Genomic DNA, 19,778 nt, shown 5'->3' with positions numbered 1-19,778 from the left:
GCTGAAAAATAGGTCCTTTTCTCTAAACACCAACACTTCATACCTGAGGGGCAGCACTGCTGAAGTCTCAAAAGCTTGAAAGACCACAAAAGAAAAGATCTTAGGCAGAGGCAAAAGGAGTAAAATGATCTGGGAGGCAGAACAGTCCTGACATGTACTGTGGTGGCCACCTTGCCTTCAGCAGAAGCATATCATTGCCATATCACAGCTTCCCTGGGGCACTGCAAAGATGAATACAAGACAAAAAACACAAAACAGAGAAATCCGTTATCATTTTGCATTTATTCATCGCAAAGATCCAATAATCACACTTGTCATTTCCTGAATCTTTCATAGGAATCCCCCCTCTAAATAAGATGTGTAGGATCGCCTGTTTCTTCACAACCCTATATTTCAGTTCCTTTCATTTCAAGTTGATCTCTACAAATAATACCCCCGAAGTACTAGAACTGTTTGAAAAGGAGATAAGCTTCACAAAAGGTGCTCTGTTTATATACAGCACATTCCTTTCATTATCATTCAGATTTTGCCAAATAAAAACACCCTCTTCTTTACAGAGATCTCAAGTCAGAACGTCATGAGGCACTGATTTTTGACAGGAGCTCTCAGACTACTCTCTCTCATCTGCTCCAGCATTTAGGCTAAAGTTTGCAGCTGGGCTTTTGTGCCTTGAAAGACTGCCCTTCCTGAGATGGAATCCTTCCAAACCAGTGCTGACAAAAACAAACTTTGAATGCAGGGATTTCAGCTTGTGGTGATAATGAGAATGTTTCCTTTCTCCACTGTGCCTTTTGAGTCACTCAGTGAATACAGTATACAGTATATACACAAGAAATCACCCTCAATACTGGCACAGTGTCCTCCAATATGCAATAAATGTTATGCATGGCTGAGTCATTCTTTCATTATTGGCTTATCATGTGTAAGATTCTAGCTCTCAGAAACCCCCAAAATACAAATACTTGATTTTTTTAAATGTTTTTTTTTATTATTTCACTAATACTACAACAGCACAAGAAGCCATAAAAGATGAAGGAAAATTCTCTCAGATAAAAATAGGAAACTTCAGGTGATGAAAAGGAAGCGGCACAAAAAATATTTACCTCAGGAGTTCATCAAAGAAGAAATAAAACAACATGTCTTGACATGAGCAACATGAACAAAACCACAGAGGAGGAAGGAGTGTTACAGGTACATCCATCCATTTTTAAACTACTTCAAACCTGTGAAACCTGTCCCAGCAAGCAACGGGTACAAGGACGGGACATCAGGTCATCGCTCGATATACACACACACTCAAACCAGGGCTAATTTTCCCAGAAATCCATTAACCTCCCAGTGTGTCTTTGGACTGTGGGAGGAAACTGGAGCACCAGGAAGAAACCCGCACAAACACAGGGAGAATTTACAAACTCTAGATAGATAACACCCCAGAATGCCACAGCACTGCAAGGCAGCAATGCTAGCCACCATGACACCCACTAGAAGCACTTCAGATAAACCAAATTCCAGGGCCAGATGGTGTTCTACCACTTGCACTTTAAGAAACAAGAGAAGACATTGATAGGTCATTAATACAGCTCTCCCAACAGCCACTTAACACAGACATAACACCCACTATTAGACAAGTGCTAATGTAGTGCCCATCCATAAAAAACAAGACAAAACTGAATTAAGAAAATATAGACCAATTCTATGGAACCAACAATTAGAACTCAACCAGCGAGTCATCTGGTATGGCAATAGGATTCTAGGAGATATGGATTACTATGGATTAATAAAAGCAGAGTTTTCTTAACAAATTTGATAGTGCCCATAAAAAGGTAACAGCCAAATATGATACAAACAGATAAATTCATGTGCTATATTTTAAAACTTTCAGTAGGCTTTACTACTGAATACTCAAATTTCAGGCAATAGGAATTCAAGGAAATGCAGGCATTGAAACTAAGAACTGTTTATTGAATAGATAACAAACAGTACAGATCAGCAGTGGATGGTCGAACTGAGATGTCCTTAGTGGAATAGCACAGAGTATTCAACTCTTATACAAAACACAGATACAAAAATATGAGGATTAGCAAACACTGTAGAAGCTTCAAAAGAAAATCGATGCAGATAGCAAAACCAGGAGCTGTAATGAATATTATAAGGGACACATTGAGTTTGAAGAATGAAGGTATGAAAACAAAAATATTTAATTTGAAGGTATTTTATGCTGATACCTTACCTTCATTTTCTAAACACTGAGGAGAGGCAAAAAACAAACAATATTGGGATATATATTTAAAAGTGTATAATTTAAATAAAAAGATGTTATGTTAAAATTGTACAATACACTAATATGATCTCCTTTAGAATGTCATTTACTGTTTTGGTCAATGTATTATAAAAATATATTGTGAGTCTCGAAACAAATACAGTCCTTGGCTCAAAGAACTGTCTGTCCCACACTGACAAGCTAATAACTGCCTTTTAAATAAGACCTTTTAACTTTGATCAAATAAGACTGTGAGGGGACCTTATCCAAGAATTCAAAGTCCTCAAAGGAATTGACAAATCCATCCCAAATTTGTGTTTCAGACTCAAAAATGAAACACAAACCAGAGGATACCAGTGGAAACTACAGGGAAGCACACTTAAAATTGAAAACGGGAGATTTTTCTTTACACATATGGTTGTGGGAGCAGTAAACTAGCCATCTGGTTATGTTATTGAAGCTGGTATCCTGTCTTCTTTTAAGAAGTGGATGGATTAGTCTTATTAGACTATTGGAAATTATGTTTGGTGAATTATTGAACTGCACCCTGAAAGCTGCCGCATTGATAATAAAGAAAGATATCATTTCAGACTGAAATTTGAAAAAATGAAGAATTGCAGGAGACCTTGTTCAGTCTTGTCTGGAAAAATACCGCCAAGACATACAGTACAGGCAGATACTGCCATCTTGAGACTCGGAGAGTCTATTACACTGGTTCAGGGTGACAACTGCCAAGATGCACTTCCAGCACAGTCATTGCTCACTGATTGCAGTATTCCCTCTATTCTTACAGGGCTGTAGAATCAGAGAGCTTCCACTCTCAGCCCCAAAAAACTTAACAATTAAGCTAATTATTGATATAGAATTATCAATTTAACACTTTTCAAAGATCTTCAGCTCTTATTCTGGGCCACAGGGACTGAAGTTGTGCACCTGCACCGCTGTGCAGACATTTCAGGTATTGCTAAATCCTGATCTGTGCTCTGTAGTACAAAAAGTCACTTTTTAATTTTATAGTTGCGTAGGAAGGAGCAAATTATTCTAATTTGACTGTCCTGATTAGGTTTGATTTTGAAGGAGCGCATTGCCAATAGCAATTGAACATAATATTAAACAAAAACAATATATTTTAAAATATTTTTTAAATATTGATCATGGAAAATATCAATTAAAAAATTGTATGCAACAAGTAGTATTTTCTGAAAATAGGAAAACATAGGAAGGATCTGAATACTTTTACAAGGCACTGTCAATGTATATTCACACGGAAAAAAAGTTTAGTCACATCAAAGGAAAAGCTAAAACAGAAAAGTTGGAATTCTATGTGGAATCCAAACTCTTCTCCAGTCTCTGCAAAAACTCCACTCACTTTCTGTAGAACTGAAATGTTCGAAATGCCTTTTTGTTCTGGAATCAGTCCAAGAGAAGAGCAATCAAATGTGTGGTGGAAATACAATACTGGGCGGTTTTAGGCGAAGAAACACTGCCAAAATGCTTTGATTTCATTAATTTTATCATGCTGCAAGTGTAATAAAATAAAAGCCATTATGGTTGACATCTCTGAAATATCTGAGAACAATGAGAAAAGTTATTTATTGCCATATCTGTCTATTGCATGCTACAACAGCTACAGCAACCAGCCCTGAATACATTATAGTTCTGAATTACAAAAGCAATAAATCTTTATTATGATGGGCTTCACAGAAAGCCAAGAACAGATTCTAGAAAACAATCTAATAACATCATCGTCTGAGTTAGGATCTCACTGAACTTTAAGAGAAATCCGCGTGAATCCCAGCAGATGCTTGAAGTTCAGTTCTGTGCAGAGAGAATGCAGAGAATGAACTGGGAACTGATTAAATAACAATTTCTCACTAAAACCTAAAAGAAAACAGCATATTGTGTCCAACATGTTTAAAAGAAACGAAAATGTTTGATTTTTTTTTTCTGGAATCTGTCCAGAGAAGAGCAACCAAGAAGAGCAAAGAGCATTCCAGGCCTTCAGGGAAAACCTAAACAGACTGAAGAAGCAGAATATCTGAAGTCTTGAACAGAGGAGAATACAAGGGGACCTCATACAAATACTACCACTCTCAAAGTCATCGCGGTAGACTCATAATGGACTTCAGAATCAAAAGTAAAACACAAACCATTGGACACAGGTGGGAACTATGGAGTGCATTTAAAACTGAGAACAGGAGGCAGTTCTTTAGCAAAATAGATATGAGAATGTGGAATGAGCTAACCAGCCGTGTTGACAAGGTGATGATGTCCTGGCTTTTTCAAGAAAGTGCTGGATGAGATATTTGGATTGATTTGATTAATTTGCCACATTACAAACAAAATCTAGTTTTGTTTGATGTTAGATAAACTTTAAACTGTAAACTTGATATGAGCATCAATACAGTTAACCTTTCTGAAAATGTTCATTTGAGTGGGTACACATTTGTGTCAGCTAGGATGTGTGACAAATACTGGAAGCCTTTAATCAATAGGGTGCACTTTATTAATCTATCCAATAGAGGGAGCATTTTCTTCATGTTTTCAGCTCAATTGCTCAAATCATTGTGCTTTGAGGAAAGGTTGAATGTTATTTAGAAATGAAACAAAAGGCTTTTTTAACAAAACTGTCTGCTTTGTGACTGGCAGACTGCAACGATAACTACCATGATGAGAGTGGCTACACCCTAACCTTTGCAGAAAGAGACCCCTTTCTGGTACTGTGTGTTTATTGACTAAGATAAATATGTATGAATCAATAAAGATCAAGAAGGAGATAGGATCTTTAAACCTACACAACAGACAATTGGGCACATCAGTATTTTAAGCAAATGCAATGACAAAATATACCTAATCAATGACAAGATCTATAGAAAGCACACTCACTGAATGGTACTGATTTTACTTTGATTACTTGTTCTGTTGCAGTATACATTATACTGTACATAAATCTAAGACAATGATTGGTTTGAATGGTAAAAAAAAATAACTGAACTCTATTTTGAAAAAGAATGAAAGCAATTACAGAAAAATTAAAGCAGGAAGTTAATCTTTTCTGCACCTGTGTTTTGCGTGTTTGGTCCATTGTTGCTAAGGCAGAGACCCTGAGGCAGGTAACATTTCAGAATGCAAGAACAGACTTTGGCTTCAGATTTTCTGAACTCCCATGGCCACCCTGCAGCAAACCACCTGTCACTGCTCTGTCACTGTGAGCTCAGGGCCAAAGAGTTCTCTAGTGCCCTATATGTGCTCACTCTAAACCTGTCCTTGCATTTCAGAGTGAAGTTGTGTTGCTGTTTGAGTAAAATACCCTGAAAGTGAAAAGAGACATCAGATAAGGTCTCTGATGAGCTCTCCGATATAAACAGTTCGGCCACCTTCTGAAGTACAGACATTGCTATGTTTTGTATTATGTTTTCACCAATTGCAATAGTGTTAAGTGACCACAGTGAGATCTGCTAAAATCATTAAACAAGTTTATTCGGCTGCAAGTACTTACAGTAATTCAGGCAGGGATCTCATTCAGCCATTTCATTAAAGAACTCAGTCTATCGGCTGTGATAACATGGCTGCATGGCTTGTTCCATACACTGACAAATCTTAGTGTAAAACATTTTGAATGACAAACCTTAAATCACTGTAGTTTTTAGGAATAAATTGGTTCAGTGCTTTTAGCCCATCAGTGTAGTGATTGTCGTTTCAAAGACAGGAAAGTATCTGTCAGCAAGATTTTTTTGCAATGTCATGACAATTCAGGAGTAAAGTCAACATAAACACCTCTGTGATTAAAGGTAATTTCTATGAACTTTTTGTTTCCGATCTTACGATCCACAAACAGAAACTAAGGGGAAGTGCTTAAACTGAGAATAGGAGGCACTTCTTCACACAAAGAAAGGGAATTAGGTAAGAGATCACTTTATTAGCCATATACAATTTCTTGTATTAGGAGCTTGTCTTTTCCCATACCCCAACTTGCTCTCCATGAGGCACACAGACAGGGAGAGAAGCTTGGCGTCAGAGAGAAAGGTCAGCTATTTATATGGCACCCCTGAAGCAGTTGGGGTTAAGGGCCTTGCTCAGGGGCCCATTGGAGGAGAATTCCTCTGCCAGCCATGGGATACGAACCAGCAACCTTCCAGCCACAGGCGCAGACCCACCACACTGCCCATTAATTAACCTCTTTATCATTGTTATAAATCAGAAAAGACAGGACTCGTAATACAGATCCTAGCTACTCCAAAAAGTTGATAATTCGTCCCTAATTGAAACTTTCTGTTTACTGTTTTCATGAGGTGTACACTCATGCATAAAGGTGACTGGTATGAAGTGAGTCCCTTTACTTACAATGTGTCTATGTCTGAATGTACCTCATATTTGTCTACAAGGGCAAGAGCTTGTGCAATTCAGATATTAGAACAGATAGCTATAGATATAGAATTCAGTCAGGTCAATGTGTAACAGGATAACAGAAAACAACCACCATTATGCTCAATACAAAAAAAATTAATGCTTTTTGTTCAATTAATGCTCAATACAAAAATGCTACATTTATAAATACGCAGAAACGGTTTTGGTGTTCTACGTCAGCATGTGAATACTACACAAAAGCAGAAGTGACTTGACACAAAGTGTATTTGGTGTTTTCGACACCAATCACGTATAATATACAATAGCATTATGCTTGATTCTAGCTCCCAAAACAAGTAAAAGTAAGAGAGTATGAAATCCCATGGACACAAACCTTAAATTTTTAAACTAGGTGGCCATTTGACCATCAATACGGGAAGCTGTTTATGAGACCAGAAGAGAAGATGGTTTGGGCTGCCTCTCTGAAATGAAGCAAAATGCCCTTGCCTGTGACCTTGAACTACAGAGTGTGACAGAGTGCACTGGGGCCTGCCATCTAATCTTTAGCCCATGTTCGGTTTGAACCCTCCTCCACACACAAAGGGTTGGAAGAGAGCTGGTTTCCGTGGAAACAGAGCTGGCCCAAGGATCTCCGAGGTGTAGATTATTATTGTAACAGCAGATATTGGGAAAGGAACAAATCTGTCTGACACAATGCTGAAATCCCTTTACCCTACACACAGTTTCACAGATTACATAGCTAATTGCCTGTCAGCACTATCATTTTTCCATGAAATTTGCTTTCTGGAGCTTTCTGTGTGATTGGCTAATTATATTCAGTGATGTCCTTATTCTTTCTAGGCTATGTGGTTTCCTAATTACAGATCTCTCCAAGCAATAAATCTGTCTCTGCTTCATAAACATACTGGTTTTCACTCTTTCACAGAGGCAAGTCCAGCAAAGATGGTGTGATGTGGGTACCATTTACATACAAATGATTATGGTTGAAAACAGATCTTTTAGTGTTAGTAAAGAGAGTGTAATGAACTGAATTGCTTTACCAGTTGCAAATGCTAAGCTTTAGTCCTTCCTGCAAATTATTCTTATCATACATTATTATTATTGTGTGTTATATATATTGGCTGACACACGTTGGCCTTTATACTGTACATTAAAAACACTCTTGTGGAAAGATAGTAGTTAAAGCCAAATTTTGTAACAGGCATTTGTAGTGAATGAATTACAAAGCTCACATTTTCACCCAGGGTAAGAGTTTTCAATTGAGGACATTTAAAAGGTTTCATTTTTACTTGTCAGAACTTTTCAGGATTGCACTTGAAATTCTTTAAAATGATCATGTCTCCTGCCTAGTTTACCAGCCTTCATTTTCTCTTTCACTCTAAAAGAAACCATTTATTCTGAGACCATCAGCAAATTAGGTTTCTTAAAATGGTAGAGAAGACTACACGGAAGGACCCTCCCTTTTATACTGGGAAACCGCTCAGCTGTCAACAAATTTGGATTGTTTTTCTTCTGTGCTACTGTCACTACCTGAGTATACTTCAACACAGCCCTTGTGGAAGGCTTTGCTCTTCAGTCCAAATGCTGTGTGGTTTTGTTCACCACCACGCCCTTACCTGGTGGTCTTCAAATTAAATACTTTGATCTGACATAGCTCGGGGCTCTGTCATTGAGTTTAGGCACTGAGCCCCTTGAGTCCTGTTATCCCTGGGTTTTCCTGGTTCCTATTTTCCCTAGTGTTGCCTTGTTTAAATTCCTGACTTCTGTTGTCTTTTTGCAACAGATTACCCTTTGGCTTGCCCCCTCTCTGTGTTAATTCGGCTTTGACCCTGCTCGTGATTATGACACATTCTTCTGGATTTGCCCTTAGTGCTGTGGACTGTTTGCGTCTCCTCCAACCACTTTGACTCCCACTTGCTTGACCACGGATCTGAACTGTGTGTCCTGCCGGCTTCACAACCATCTCTGCCTGCTACGCCACCGCACCACCTGTGACCTGAGCTTTCTCAGTTCGCCTGTCAGGGAGTCTCCAGTTAGCTACACAATCATGTCTGTCTGCAGGTGTGGTTAATGGGCTCGCCAGTCAGCAAGCTGCTGGCTCTAAGTCCCCAGAGTGCATGTTCCCCGTGTCCTCCGGCCTCAGTAATGCGCAGCTCTGGGCATTCCCTGTGTGCTCCCTGTGGGCTCCCCAACTCGGCCTCCTTATTGTCCATTCCTGGATATCGCCACAAGTCCCACCTCGGTAGTTCGGCATTACACCAATCACATAAAATAAGGTTGTGAATACCACTGTTTCCACTCCATCGTTTTATCTTTCTCAGAAATTTAAAATAAATTAAAGGGGTATGAAGTGATTTATTATAATCAAGACTTTGTCGATGCTGTTCTTCCTAAACTGAATGTGAACCAGGAGATAATACAGCATCAGCAAAATGGTCCAGAGGCACTATTTGAAAAGAAAAAGAACTCTTGGCATGAGGTACGATAACCACAGACAGCAGTTTCCCTGTGGGTGAAGATGTACTATAAGTTATTACAAGGCCCAGTCAACACAGGCTGACAGGAAGAATCTTGTGTGAATCTTATTTGTGCCACTGGAGTGGTACATACTGGCGGTTTTTAATAGGTCTCAGGGCTCATATGTCCAACAATTGCATACCCTGTGAAACGAAGTAGAAATCAAGCCAGACTGCCATTTTCATACAGACTGGGACAAGCTAACAGACCCACCTTGGGGTTTAAAATCAAATGTGGATTCATCTCCTTTATCTCCTTATAATTGCTCTTTATACTGGTGTGCATAACCTTCCCCCCACCCCACATCGCTGCTGTCTTCCCTATTCATTTGGAGCAGGATAAAAAGATCTCTTAACGTTTGTTCTGTTTCATTGCCAGGTCTGTTTGAGAAATAAGAGAAGTTAATTGTAGTATCCTCTCCTGTTGAGTCAGGTATTTGCAAAAGATCAGGTTTGGAAGTGTTGTGAAAATAAAAATCTGAAAACCAGAGCTCAGGAAAAAATGTCCTCGAGAGAAAAATACTCTCTGACAGTTGAAGCTTGCAGATATTAATCAGACTGGGTGATACCCCTTATTTAAAAAAAAGGCGATGTAAAAAGTGGAGTCTGAAACGTCAATAGTGATATGTTTAAATCTGTCCCTTTAAGATTACCATGGCGGACAAATCAAATTAACCCCATATAAAGCATAATGGATTAAGCAAAAGTCATCAAAACAGCAGGTGGTCTGATGGTATGTGACAGATCAATCATTTTCTTGCAATTATGGACTTAAAATAGAAGAACACAAGCAGTGCTGTTTCCCCTAGGACCTTGGCTTCAATCTAATAGAAAGCACTTACAAGCCCGTCCTGGCAGACTCTGACAGCTAAAGGTCCATCTGTCTCACTGTAGAATTACCTGAACATGACAGCAATGGAAGACAAAAGACAGGCCAAGGAAATGGAGTGGATCCACACTGCAATAAATGCAGCACAAAAGAATCTCTGTCTAGGCCACATTTAAGGAGAAAGAAGATCAACTCATGGATAAAAGGGGTTTGAAATATGAATGTCTGAGGCACAAGCATTGCATGAAAGGCTGCGATGACCTTCTGATTGGAAATCATCTGATCCATTTGAAAAAGAAAAGTATTTCTCCAAGTACTTCAACACACAAAGTAGTCACATTTACACCTTTTCAGGAAAAGGCAGTCCCTTAAGCCTCAGAATGTATCTAATTGCTCTTCTCTGAACTGATTCAGTGTTTCTATGTTTTGTGTCTGGTGAGGATCTACTGTACCAGATTCCTGGCTCCATCACTATTTCGATCTTCGCTATTGCAGAATTACAATTCTGTCACTCCACCAGACCAGACTGATGTTCTCCAAGACGGTGTTTGGGATTTACTAACACAAAGTAATAAACACTGTGCACAAGGCCAATGTCTGGATTTCGAGTTTTGATTGCTCTCTGTGCTCCTCTACAGAAAACAACCATTCAGCTCGTTAATTCTGATTCTAATGCACCCAGTCACTGAACAGCAAATTGCAAACCACCAGAGTCAAAATCACATCTGAAATATACAAGATGTGTGCAACCTATTCAAATCTGGGACATGACAAGCTGACAAGACACCCAGGGTATTGATGGCAGGTTTGGGCAAAGAAATTCCAAAGGGATCTCTCCTTCATTTCTTCAGGACTAATTTCAATGCTAATTGATTACTTAAATAACCAGCTTTCCTTCTTCCTAATGGGGTCAAAGTTATTTTAAAACTAGATTTCAATCCTCACAGAGAGCAGAAGTGTTCTATTTATGGCACAGGCTCGAAATTCAACACAAATAAGAGTGAGTGGAAGATGACAGTTCTAATTTCCAATGAAAACACTTCATTTACTAATACGGTGAAAGATTGTAATGCTGGAGTTACTAGGAGTTAGAATTGATCTATTATTACATTAAGTAGAAAAACGTAGGTCATGACTCCAATAAAACATACAATACAATGTCTTCAGAAAGCCCAGAGAGACAGTGAAATGGCTTGCACTGATTACTTTTCACTAGAAGTAGTCTTCTCAGACACAGGAGCAGAAAGGATTGCTGCTCTCATTGCACTCAGTCCTACATGTCAGTGTCCTCACATTTCAATCCTCCTCACTTCCATTGCTGTGAATTATTTTGAAGCAAAACAACCTCAACTAAATGTGGCTGTTTTATGTTTTCCCAAAGTCGAGCAGGACAGAATATAAAATATACCCTCTGTATTTTATTCTAAAAATAGAGTGTTGTGAATATACAAAATGCTGACAAACAACTGCACAAAAATAATAACCTTATTTCAGAGTAAACTTTTATTACTCTATAAAATTAGTATATACTTTTCTGCAGTTTTTCACATTCTGTCAGACAGATTTATTAAAATGACATAATATTCTCAATTTTACATTTCTGCAGGTTTGTTTCTCTAAGGTGTTCCAGTGTAACACTACATGTAAGTACCTTAGACACTTGTAAGCAGCCTTTGGGAAAAGACTAGTGAGGTGAAGTGTTAAATATTCTGCAATATGCTGATGTCAGCTTACATTATTTTCTGCTTTTCCCTGGACACCTCACTACTAAAGACAGGCGCCAGCTGGTTAGCCTTCGAAAACCTGTCAACGCTCAGGCATTGCGACGTAATTTAGGACTATAGAGTAAACACAATTAGAAATGATGTGCAGCAAAACAGCCAGAACATCCTTTATATGAAACTATCGTATAAACTATAAGTATAAACTTAATTGTTAAATTTCCTCTCAAAGCAAAAGAAAAAAATTGCAATTTTTGCCTAATATCTCGAGTGCATAGTACAAGTCAAGCATTTTACAGACAGTGTGTTGTCTGAAAGCAGGGACTGATGGTTTGAAGCACAGGAAGTAAATTATAAATTCTCTAAACACTCTCTTATTAATTACAGGCAGTGTATATTAAAGCATTATTAAAACAAAAATACATTGTTTCAATTCTGTAATACCCAAAGAAGAAAGAACAGGTTTTATGTTTGCTGAGACTATGTAGGGCCTTGCTAATGTCATAATGTAGAATTCTGACATAAACTGTACAGTGTATACATGAAACTTCAATATCATTAAAACATAATTAGCAAGTGGCATCACAAGTGATTTAACTACTAAAGGGACTTAATGCTAGCTTTGAGCCTGGGCCAAGTCACAAGACTGTGACCAGGATTCTCCACTAGTGGAATACAATTGGACAAACACCTCCAAAGGCTTTCTTTAGTAATGGACATTAGTTGTCCTTGGCTCTCTCAAGTCTCGGAGACCGCCTTCGCCTCCTAGACACTTGCAGGAAGTGCTGTCCGTGAGGGACGCAGCTCTCCTTTGATCAGTGCTGAACCTCTGGTACAGGGAGGAGTCACCTGTGATGTGTTAAAAGGAATGGCTTGAAGATGGGCGGGCTGAAGAGTCTACTTGCACTTCCTCATTCTTCCCCGTGTGCAGCTGTGGAGTTTGTAGCTGTGAGCCAAGATGTAAATAACACAACTGGCTACTCCATAAGCGGTGAGTATAACCGAAATAACTGGTGATTCCATGTTTTTTAAAAATATTTAACATACAAAAATGTTGTTCAGTGATAACCCAAAGATTTAAAATTGTGTAATTCTGTGTCCAAACCACATCCAGGATATACTCTTCTGGCATCTCCATGTACAGAGAGAGAATTACATGCTGCTGTCGAGAAATGATTTTGCTGGATTGGAAGAAGGCTAAACTGTCACACGTTTCTCATACCATGGAAAACAGATGTTCAGTTACAAAAAAAATAAATGTTTTGAAGTACAACTCACCTGCTTCAGTTCTACATTCTTCTATTCTGCTCTTCCTTCTTCTCTTCCAGCAAAACATACTCATACGGTCCATCTACATTTGCCACAGACCTGCGGTGTCTCCTAGCCTTCTCCACCTGCCCCTTTGCACTGTCCTCTCCGAATTGCCCAGTCCTGTGCTGCTGGCCATTGCTGATCTCAGAATAGGCATTTCTGGAGATGGGAAGGTATGTGGGTCTATGTGGCTGACCTGCGCTCATTTCACTATGGAAGATGGATCTGGATTTCTCTGAACAGGGACTTCTGTAAGTTTCTAAAACAAGTTCATCAGAGCTGTTAGTTGTGACAAGTCCTATTTCTAATTCACCAGTGTCCCATGGAAAAGGTGCTTCTTGAACACTGCTGCCATCCTGTGGCAAGGTGGCTGTATCATTCTCTCCATTTTTGTCCATACTATTTTTGTCCATACTATGGTGGTAACATGGACTGTCAAGGGATCTTCCCTTGTTTGCATTGCAAGCACCTAGGCTTTTCTTGGGTTTTAGAAACCTGTGGTTCTGTTCATTGTCCTTCTCTGAGCTTGAGTCTTTCATTTCTTTGCTACTTATGCATTCAACAAATTGAAGAAAGAAGGGCTCATTTTCCTGAAGTTCCTTGTCTTGACAACCACTAATCGTCAGGGCAGACATCTGGCTGACACATTTCTCCAGGAGGTTCATGAGGTTGACCTCATCTCCTTTTCTGGACAGGCTGCTGGGGGTTTCAAAAAATCCCAGTGGCAGTGAAGGACAGGTCCCTCTAATGTCAAGAGATATTGACTTGTGGAAACCATCAGTTGTACAGTTGAGTACTTCTGTGGTTTTGACTTGTTCTATGAAAGATAAACAGGAGGCACACAAATGCAGATCCTTTGAGCTGTGCTTCAGGGACATTTTGCAGGACTCACAGAGAGACTCCTTTTTAATAGCCAACAAGATTATAGCATTTGTACCTGAGTCTGGTGATGAAGCTATTTTTGCCTCCTTATTAAGGAAGTAAGACTGATCCTCACTGAAACATTTATAACACCTACTATTAGTGGGGGTTTCAGACTTGCTTTCTCCATGCCCTTTAGTAATATTACATTCAGACAAAGCAGATGTTTTATCTGTATTAAGCATGGTGGGGACAATTCCAGAAATGGGAGTATAATTTTGCAAGCAGATTGGCCTTTCTTTGGCAGAATTCCTCCTTGAATCACAGTTATCAGTCCAATCCTGCTTCTCTGGCACTTTCTGTGTGTCTGGAGAAATTGCCTTTACATTCAGACTCCCTTCGCTTCCCTGTACCTCAGACCCACTACACACTGTTTCTGATGGGCTGAACTTTTCTGCTTTCTGCCTGAGCCAGTTAACAATCCCCATTGCCAAGGAAATTTCAGTGTCACAAAGCTTTAGCAGGCATTCCTTACCCTTCCAGTTGCTCTGTAGGAGTTCCTGGCTGATAATATCCAAAGCCAGAGGTGGAGCGAGGTTTTCTTCTGCACCGACATGAAAGCTATGCATAGACAGAGGAAGCTCACTGGAAAGACCTAAAATGCTCTCTGTTACGCTCATGTTGTCATCAAAGATTGGAGTCATCCCTGACTCATTGGGGTCATAGAACAGCTCATACAGTGCGTCACCACTGTAGCTATCTCTTGGAAACCTGGTGGAGCTGCAAGGTGTTAGAGAACCCTTGCTATTATCCTCTTGTCCTGGGCTGAGTGAATCATAGTAGCCTTCATCACTCATGGAGATGGATTCCTGGTTGTCGCTCTTTGGTGTTGCCATATCAGCATTCATATCCACCTGCTCCTGCTCAGACGGAGTAGGAAGGCTAGCAGGGGACGACACATTTGGTTTTTCACTTGCTGATTTAGTGGGAGTGGTTTTCGCTGGGTTCAGCTTCCTACCTTCAATCCTACGGTTCTGGTGCAACAGGAAGGCGTTGCCCATGCTGCCCCACTGTCCTAGGAAGTCCATTACCTCTGTTTGGGCAGGAGATGCCAGCTGCTCGATGCCTCCCTGGAATGACCCCCCCACAGGGCTCGGCTTCCTCGGTTCACAGATGTCTTTGTCGGGGTCCCTTCTCTGTTCAATCTCCAGGGGGACGTTCTGTTCATCATCAGCAAATATTTCCCCACAGCCTGTTTGGGAATCAAAGCTCTTTAGGGATGCCACGTCTTCACAAAGATTACTACAGTACTCATTAGACGAGTCTGATGGGGGGTCGCTGTTGGGGTACTCCTGTGAAGCTGAGCACCCAGAAGAACACTCTTTATGCTTTTGATGTCTTCTTGACCCTTTTGAGTTGACCTCTGTTCTGCTGCTCTCGTGAGGCAAAGCACCCGGAGAGCTGGCTTTTTCGTGCTTGTTCCTCTTCATCCCAAATAGATCTCTGAACGCTTTCCTTGGCTTCCTCAATGAGATCCTCTTCTTGGGAATGGACTTGGCAATGGATGGCACAAAGGGCACTTGAGGCACAAAGTTCCTATAGTCAATTATTTGCCGTCCGCCACTGGAAGTGCTGCGGTTTTCTTGCAGCTCCCTGCTTCCTTCAGCAGAGATTCCAAACCCAGAGAAACTGACACTGCTAACCAGCCTTCCTCTCCCCTGAGCAGAGGGGGTTAGTCCTCCCTCAGTGCCCCCTGCTTCTTGCGTTCCCTGCAGTCCCACTCCCGCCACGCAGTCATGGGTCTTGCTTTTCTTCACGGATCTTCCCTGGACCCAGTCCTGGGAGCATCCTTCCGAAGGGTCTGCAGAGAAAGCGTCTTCTCCTGTCCTGTTGCTGGCTGCACTGCTGGGCAAGGGGGTACACAACAAGCCATGGTCATCCTCACCCAACTGGATGTCCACTATGGTGTTGATCTGACCCTCAGGAACCGGCAGGCTGCTTCTTCTAAGGTTCTTTCTCAGCTCCATGGTGGCACCTCAATGGGTATTTCTGTAATGAGAAAAGAGCACAGCTGCTGTATTTGTGCACTTTTACACATATCATAATGACTTAACATCTTATGTCATGTCATTTACCAAACCGCTTTATATCATACAGCGTCACGGGAAGCCGGAGCCTACCCGCAAGCAACAAGTACAAGGCAGGGTACATGCTGGACGTGCAGGGCAAGTGCAAGCCAATCATATATGGGGTAAATTTGGAGAACACGGTAAAGGCTGAGGGGGGAAATTTGGCCCAGACACTGGGATAACCAGGATCTGTAATGACCACTGAGAGTCAGCACCTCAGTTTATCATCTCATCTGAAAGACGGCACACACTACAGTATAGTATAGTGTCCCTGCCACTATACCAGGGCATTAGGACCAACACAGTCTGCAAGGTGGGTACCCCCCACTGATCCCACTAACACCACATCCAGCAGCAACCATAGCTTCCCAGGAGGTCCCCCAACCAGGTACTGACCAGGTTCAACCCTGCTTAGCTTCAGTGGGAAGCCAGTTGAGAGCTGCAGGGTGATATGGCTGCAAGCTTTTAACATCTTATTTCCTTTAATAATATTATATACTCCTCATTCTGATTATTAGTACTTCTTAAACTTCAGGTACACAGGTTTGTAACATGAAAGTTTGTTTTGATGGAAAACCATTGAGATAATCCTAATAAAGAATTAAAAGGGTTAATATAATCTTTTTTCTGTGATGGTGTGTCTATGGTAAAGAGGAGCACCCAACTGAAATCAGGAATGTAATGTCAACTAAAATGATATTTTGTCTTTTGTTTGTAATTTACCACAATGGAAAGAAGCAAAAAGTAATTCTTTGAATACTTCATTTTTCCTAATAACTTACTTTGTTAAAAAAAAACAGGTTCAATTTCCAATTCCAACATTATCAATTTCAGTTCACAAGTTAATATTAATCATGACTTGCCAGTGACTTCAAAGGCATAGACACACATCCACTGTTATGGTAAATAACACCTACATCACTGGTTTGTGAAATTTGTTGCTTCAGAGGAACATCTATTTTCTTAATCTTAGTAACACAGCTTGGTAATATGACAGTCACATGAATGAAATCCTATTTTAGTAACTAGCTCATAGAGGTAGATGAGATGCTTGTACTAATTTTTTACTCTCTGCCAAATAGGCTAGATCGGCTGAATGGCATCTTATTATTTGGAACCTTATTATTTTTTTTATTATTTGCACTCCATTGTACAAAGCATAAAATATAAATAAACATATTCAGACTAGATTTTAATCACTTAGATTAGAAAAACACCAAACATTGAAATGTAAAATTTCAGCAAAAGCTGTTGCGCACCCCACTGAACTTTACAGGAAAGAATGCAGACAGTACACATTGAGCAATGTACAGTATTTCGGTATATTGTTGAAATGGTTTGTTAGAAAGCCTATTATACGCACTGACCTGGTAATTCTAAAGGTCGCTGCAAAATATCAACACGTCTTGTGTCATTTGTTCTTTCAAAGAATTTTCAAATGTGTGTCTGTTGGCCTTAGCTGATTTAGTCACGCATATGTTAACGCCCAGGAAAATGAGTACAAAACAACTAATCGACTCGGAAAACGTCTTCGAAACTCTTTCGCGTAATTAATGCTGGGATTATTTTAAAAAGTATTTTCGTCTATTTTACACTCGCTTAAAATATTTAAGATCGCGATCAGCTTCTCATCATGGTACACTCCCCGACGTGATGTTGTTCCCGTGTTGGAAAAGATTATGAAAAGAGTATGTCCGTAATTTAGCGCTAGAATTCCACAATCAGCACTTCGGCTAGTTCCCCCGCCTCCGGCTCTCACACTTTCGCATTCAGAGCACATTCTCTGCAGCCCCTGAACAGGCACCGTTCAGGGCGATTCTCATTATCAATATATATGGCGAAAAGGAAAAAGAAATCAATTGTTTACTTACTAAAAACAGGTCAGGAATAATTAGAAACAATCTTAACACTTTAGAGGTCTACGTCATATATGAATAATACATTATTCTCAAGGCAACAACACATTGTTTTAAACACCAGCTACCCATAAATTGCGGTATTGTCAAACAGGCATACTGTACCGTAGACTGTGTGGCATGCCATTACAAATTAATTATTGAAGCCATACGTACACCCATTACAATTTTGGATAAGGAACATGGTTTAAGACGTTGTCGCAGTTACACTGCTTTCCCCAAATCCAGCGCTTTCAAAACAACAGATGGTATAATTTAGAAAAACACCCTTTATTTTTTGCTATCATTTCAAGAAGATTTCCCTCTGGATTTGTCTGTAAGGAATATCCCGCAAAATCATTAATAATACATGATGCCTGCATATAACATCAGTAACAAGCAGAGATACCGTACCTCACTAATATAAATCAAGCAAACCGTTTAAAAAGCCGAAATCCTAGGGTATGCTTACCTGTTTTTAAAGGATGTGATTCTGGGGCACCATTGTAAACCTGAACTGGTTACTATAGAGATGGTTCTCCCCTCTCTCAGTCTGCACGGTGCACTTACAAGCTAGAGCACCATTCCAATGGCAGGAAACATCTTTCTTAACGTCTCCCAGTAACAAGGACGAACTTGCACTGGGGGAAAAAATGGTTCAGAACAACACGTCAGGCGGGCCATTTAACCACGCAGACCCAAGGTTTTGTTTTTAAACTGACAAGGCTACCAATAATATTATATGTAGCTATACATTTATAATATTATGTTAACGCTGCTTAATGATTAATCCGCTATTGCACATAATATTGTAGATTAAACCAACATCGTAGTGCGGTTCGGTTACATTACAATGCTGATGACATACAGTAGGTTTCACCAATTTCATACATACGGTATATATACCGTGCGTGAACTGTACATCCGAGCTATGTAACTACCAGGTAATACCGTATCGTTTAACGCACATTTTCGTGTAAAATATAGGGAAGCAACACCCCTTACCTGTTCCAATTTAAAAATGAATATAAAAATAGTTTTCCTTTAAAATCTACGAAAAAGGAGTGGGAGATGTAAGAAAACAAGCCTTACCTGTTTCAGCATCTTGTGAGAGCCGAATCCCGTGCCTGCCACTGGAATGCACTCGCTCTCATCTCTCGCAATACGAGGGGAATAGATATCCCAGCAACCACTGGCTCGGAATGCTAATAACGCAGCCAACCTGTTCATTAGTCCTGGAATGCGGGAGGCAAATTCACAGCAGCAACAGGATCGAAAGGCTGTTCGCACGTTCGTTTTGTAGGAATTCAGTGTGGCGTGCACAGCTCTGCTCCTGCCCCTCTTCCAGCATGACTGCGCGTATTTTACTTGTATTCCGTAAAAATAATGCTGGGGAAGGCGGGTCGCGTGGCGGTTAGCGCGAATGCATAGCACCTCTTGTGTTCTGGGTGCGAACTTTCTGAGTGGAGTTTGCACGGTCTCAGTGCATATGTTGTCTGGGTTTCCTGATTTCCTTCCACCTTGCAACTGGCATCTATAATTTACACACACACACCCACTTCACCGCAAGAGCAGAAAGTACCCCTGCCTTTTGCCCTGTGCTTGTGGCACTTTGCAAATGAAAATACAAAGGCACCTCTTCAATTTTGTATTGATATTACAGTATTTTAAAAGGATTGTACCTTCAAACAACTTCGCAAATAATAGAAAATGACAAGTGCATGTCGAAACATTTTGCTGGAATCAATACAAACTCATAGATCTGCAGCACATTCTTTGCACCAGATTGAAAACACTGTCTCGTGGGACTGTGTCCCAGTGCTCTCATGGACAAGCCTGGACAAGCATGTCCACTTGTCTCCGAGAACTCTGCGCTGCACATCATCCC

At 40.3% G+C, this 19,778-nt stretch overlaps 1 protein-coding gene across 1 annotated transcript; it reads right to left on the bottom strand.

Moving 5' to 3' along the window:
- Positions 1–12,983: 12,983 nt before the first annotated feature.
- amer3 (APC membrane recruitment protein 3) lies at positions 12,984–18,534 on the bottom strand. The gene is made up of 2 exons (XM_088914099.1): positions 18,363–18,534; positions 12,984–15,915 (listed from the first exon to the last, which is right to left on the bottom strand). The coding sequence occupies exon 2, from the start codon at positions 15,891–15,893 to the stop codon at positions 12,984–12,986; it is 2,910 nt and encodes a 969-aa protein (XP_088770225.1). The 5' UTR covers positions 15,894–15,915; positions 18,363–18,534.
- Between the last annotated feature and the right edge of the window lie 1,244 nt (positions 18,535–19,778).

Source organism: Atractosteus spatula, chromosome 4, assembly GCF_055471065.1.
Source record: "Atractosteus spatula isolate fAtrSpa1 chromosome 4, fAtrSpa1.hap1, whole genome shotgun sequence".
NCBI lineage: Eukaryota > Metazoa > Chordata > Actinopteri > Semionotiformes > Lepisosteidae > Atractosteus > Atractosteus spatula.
This window is presented reverse-complemented; position numbering and strand designations above follow the sequence as displayed.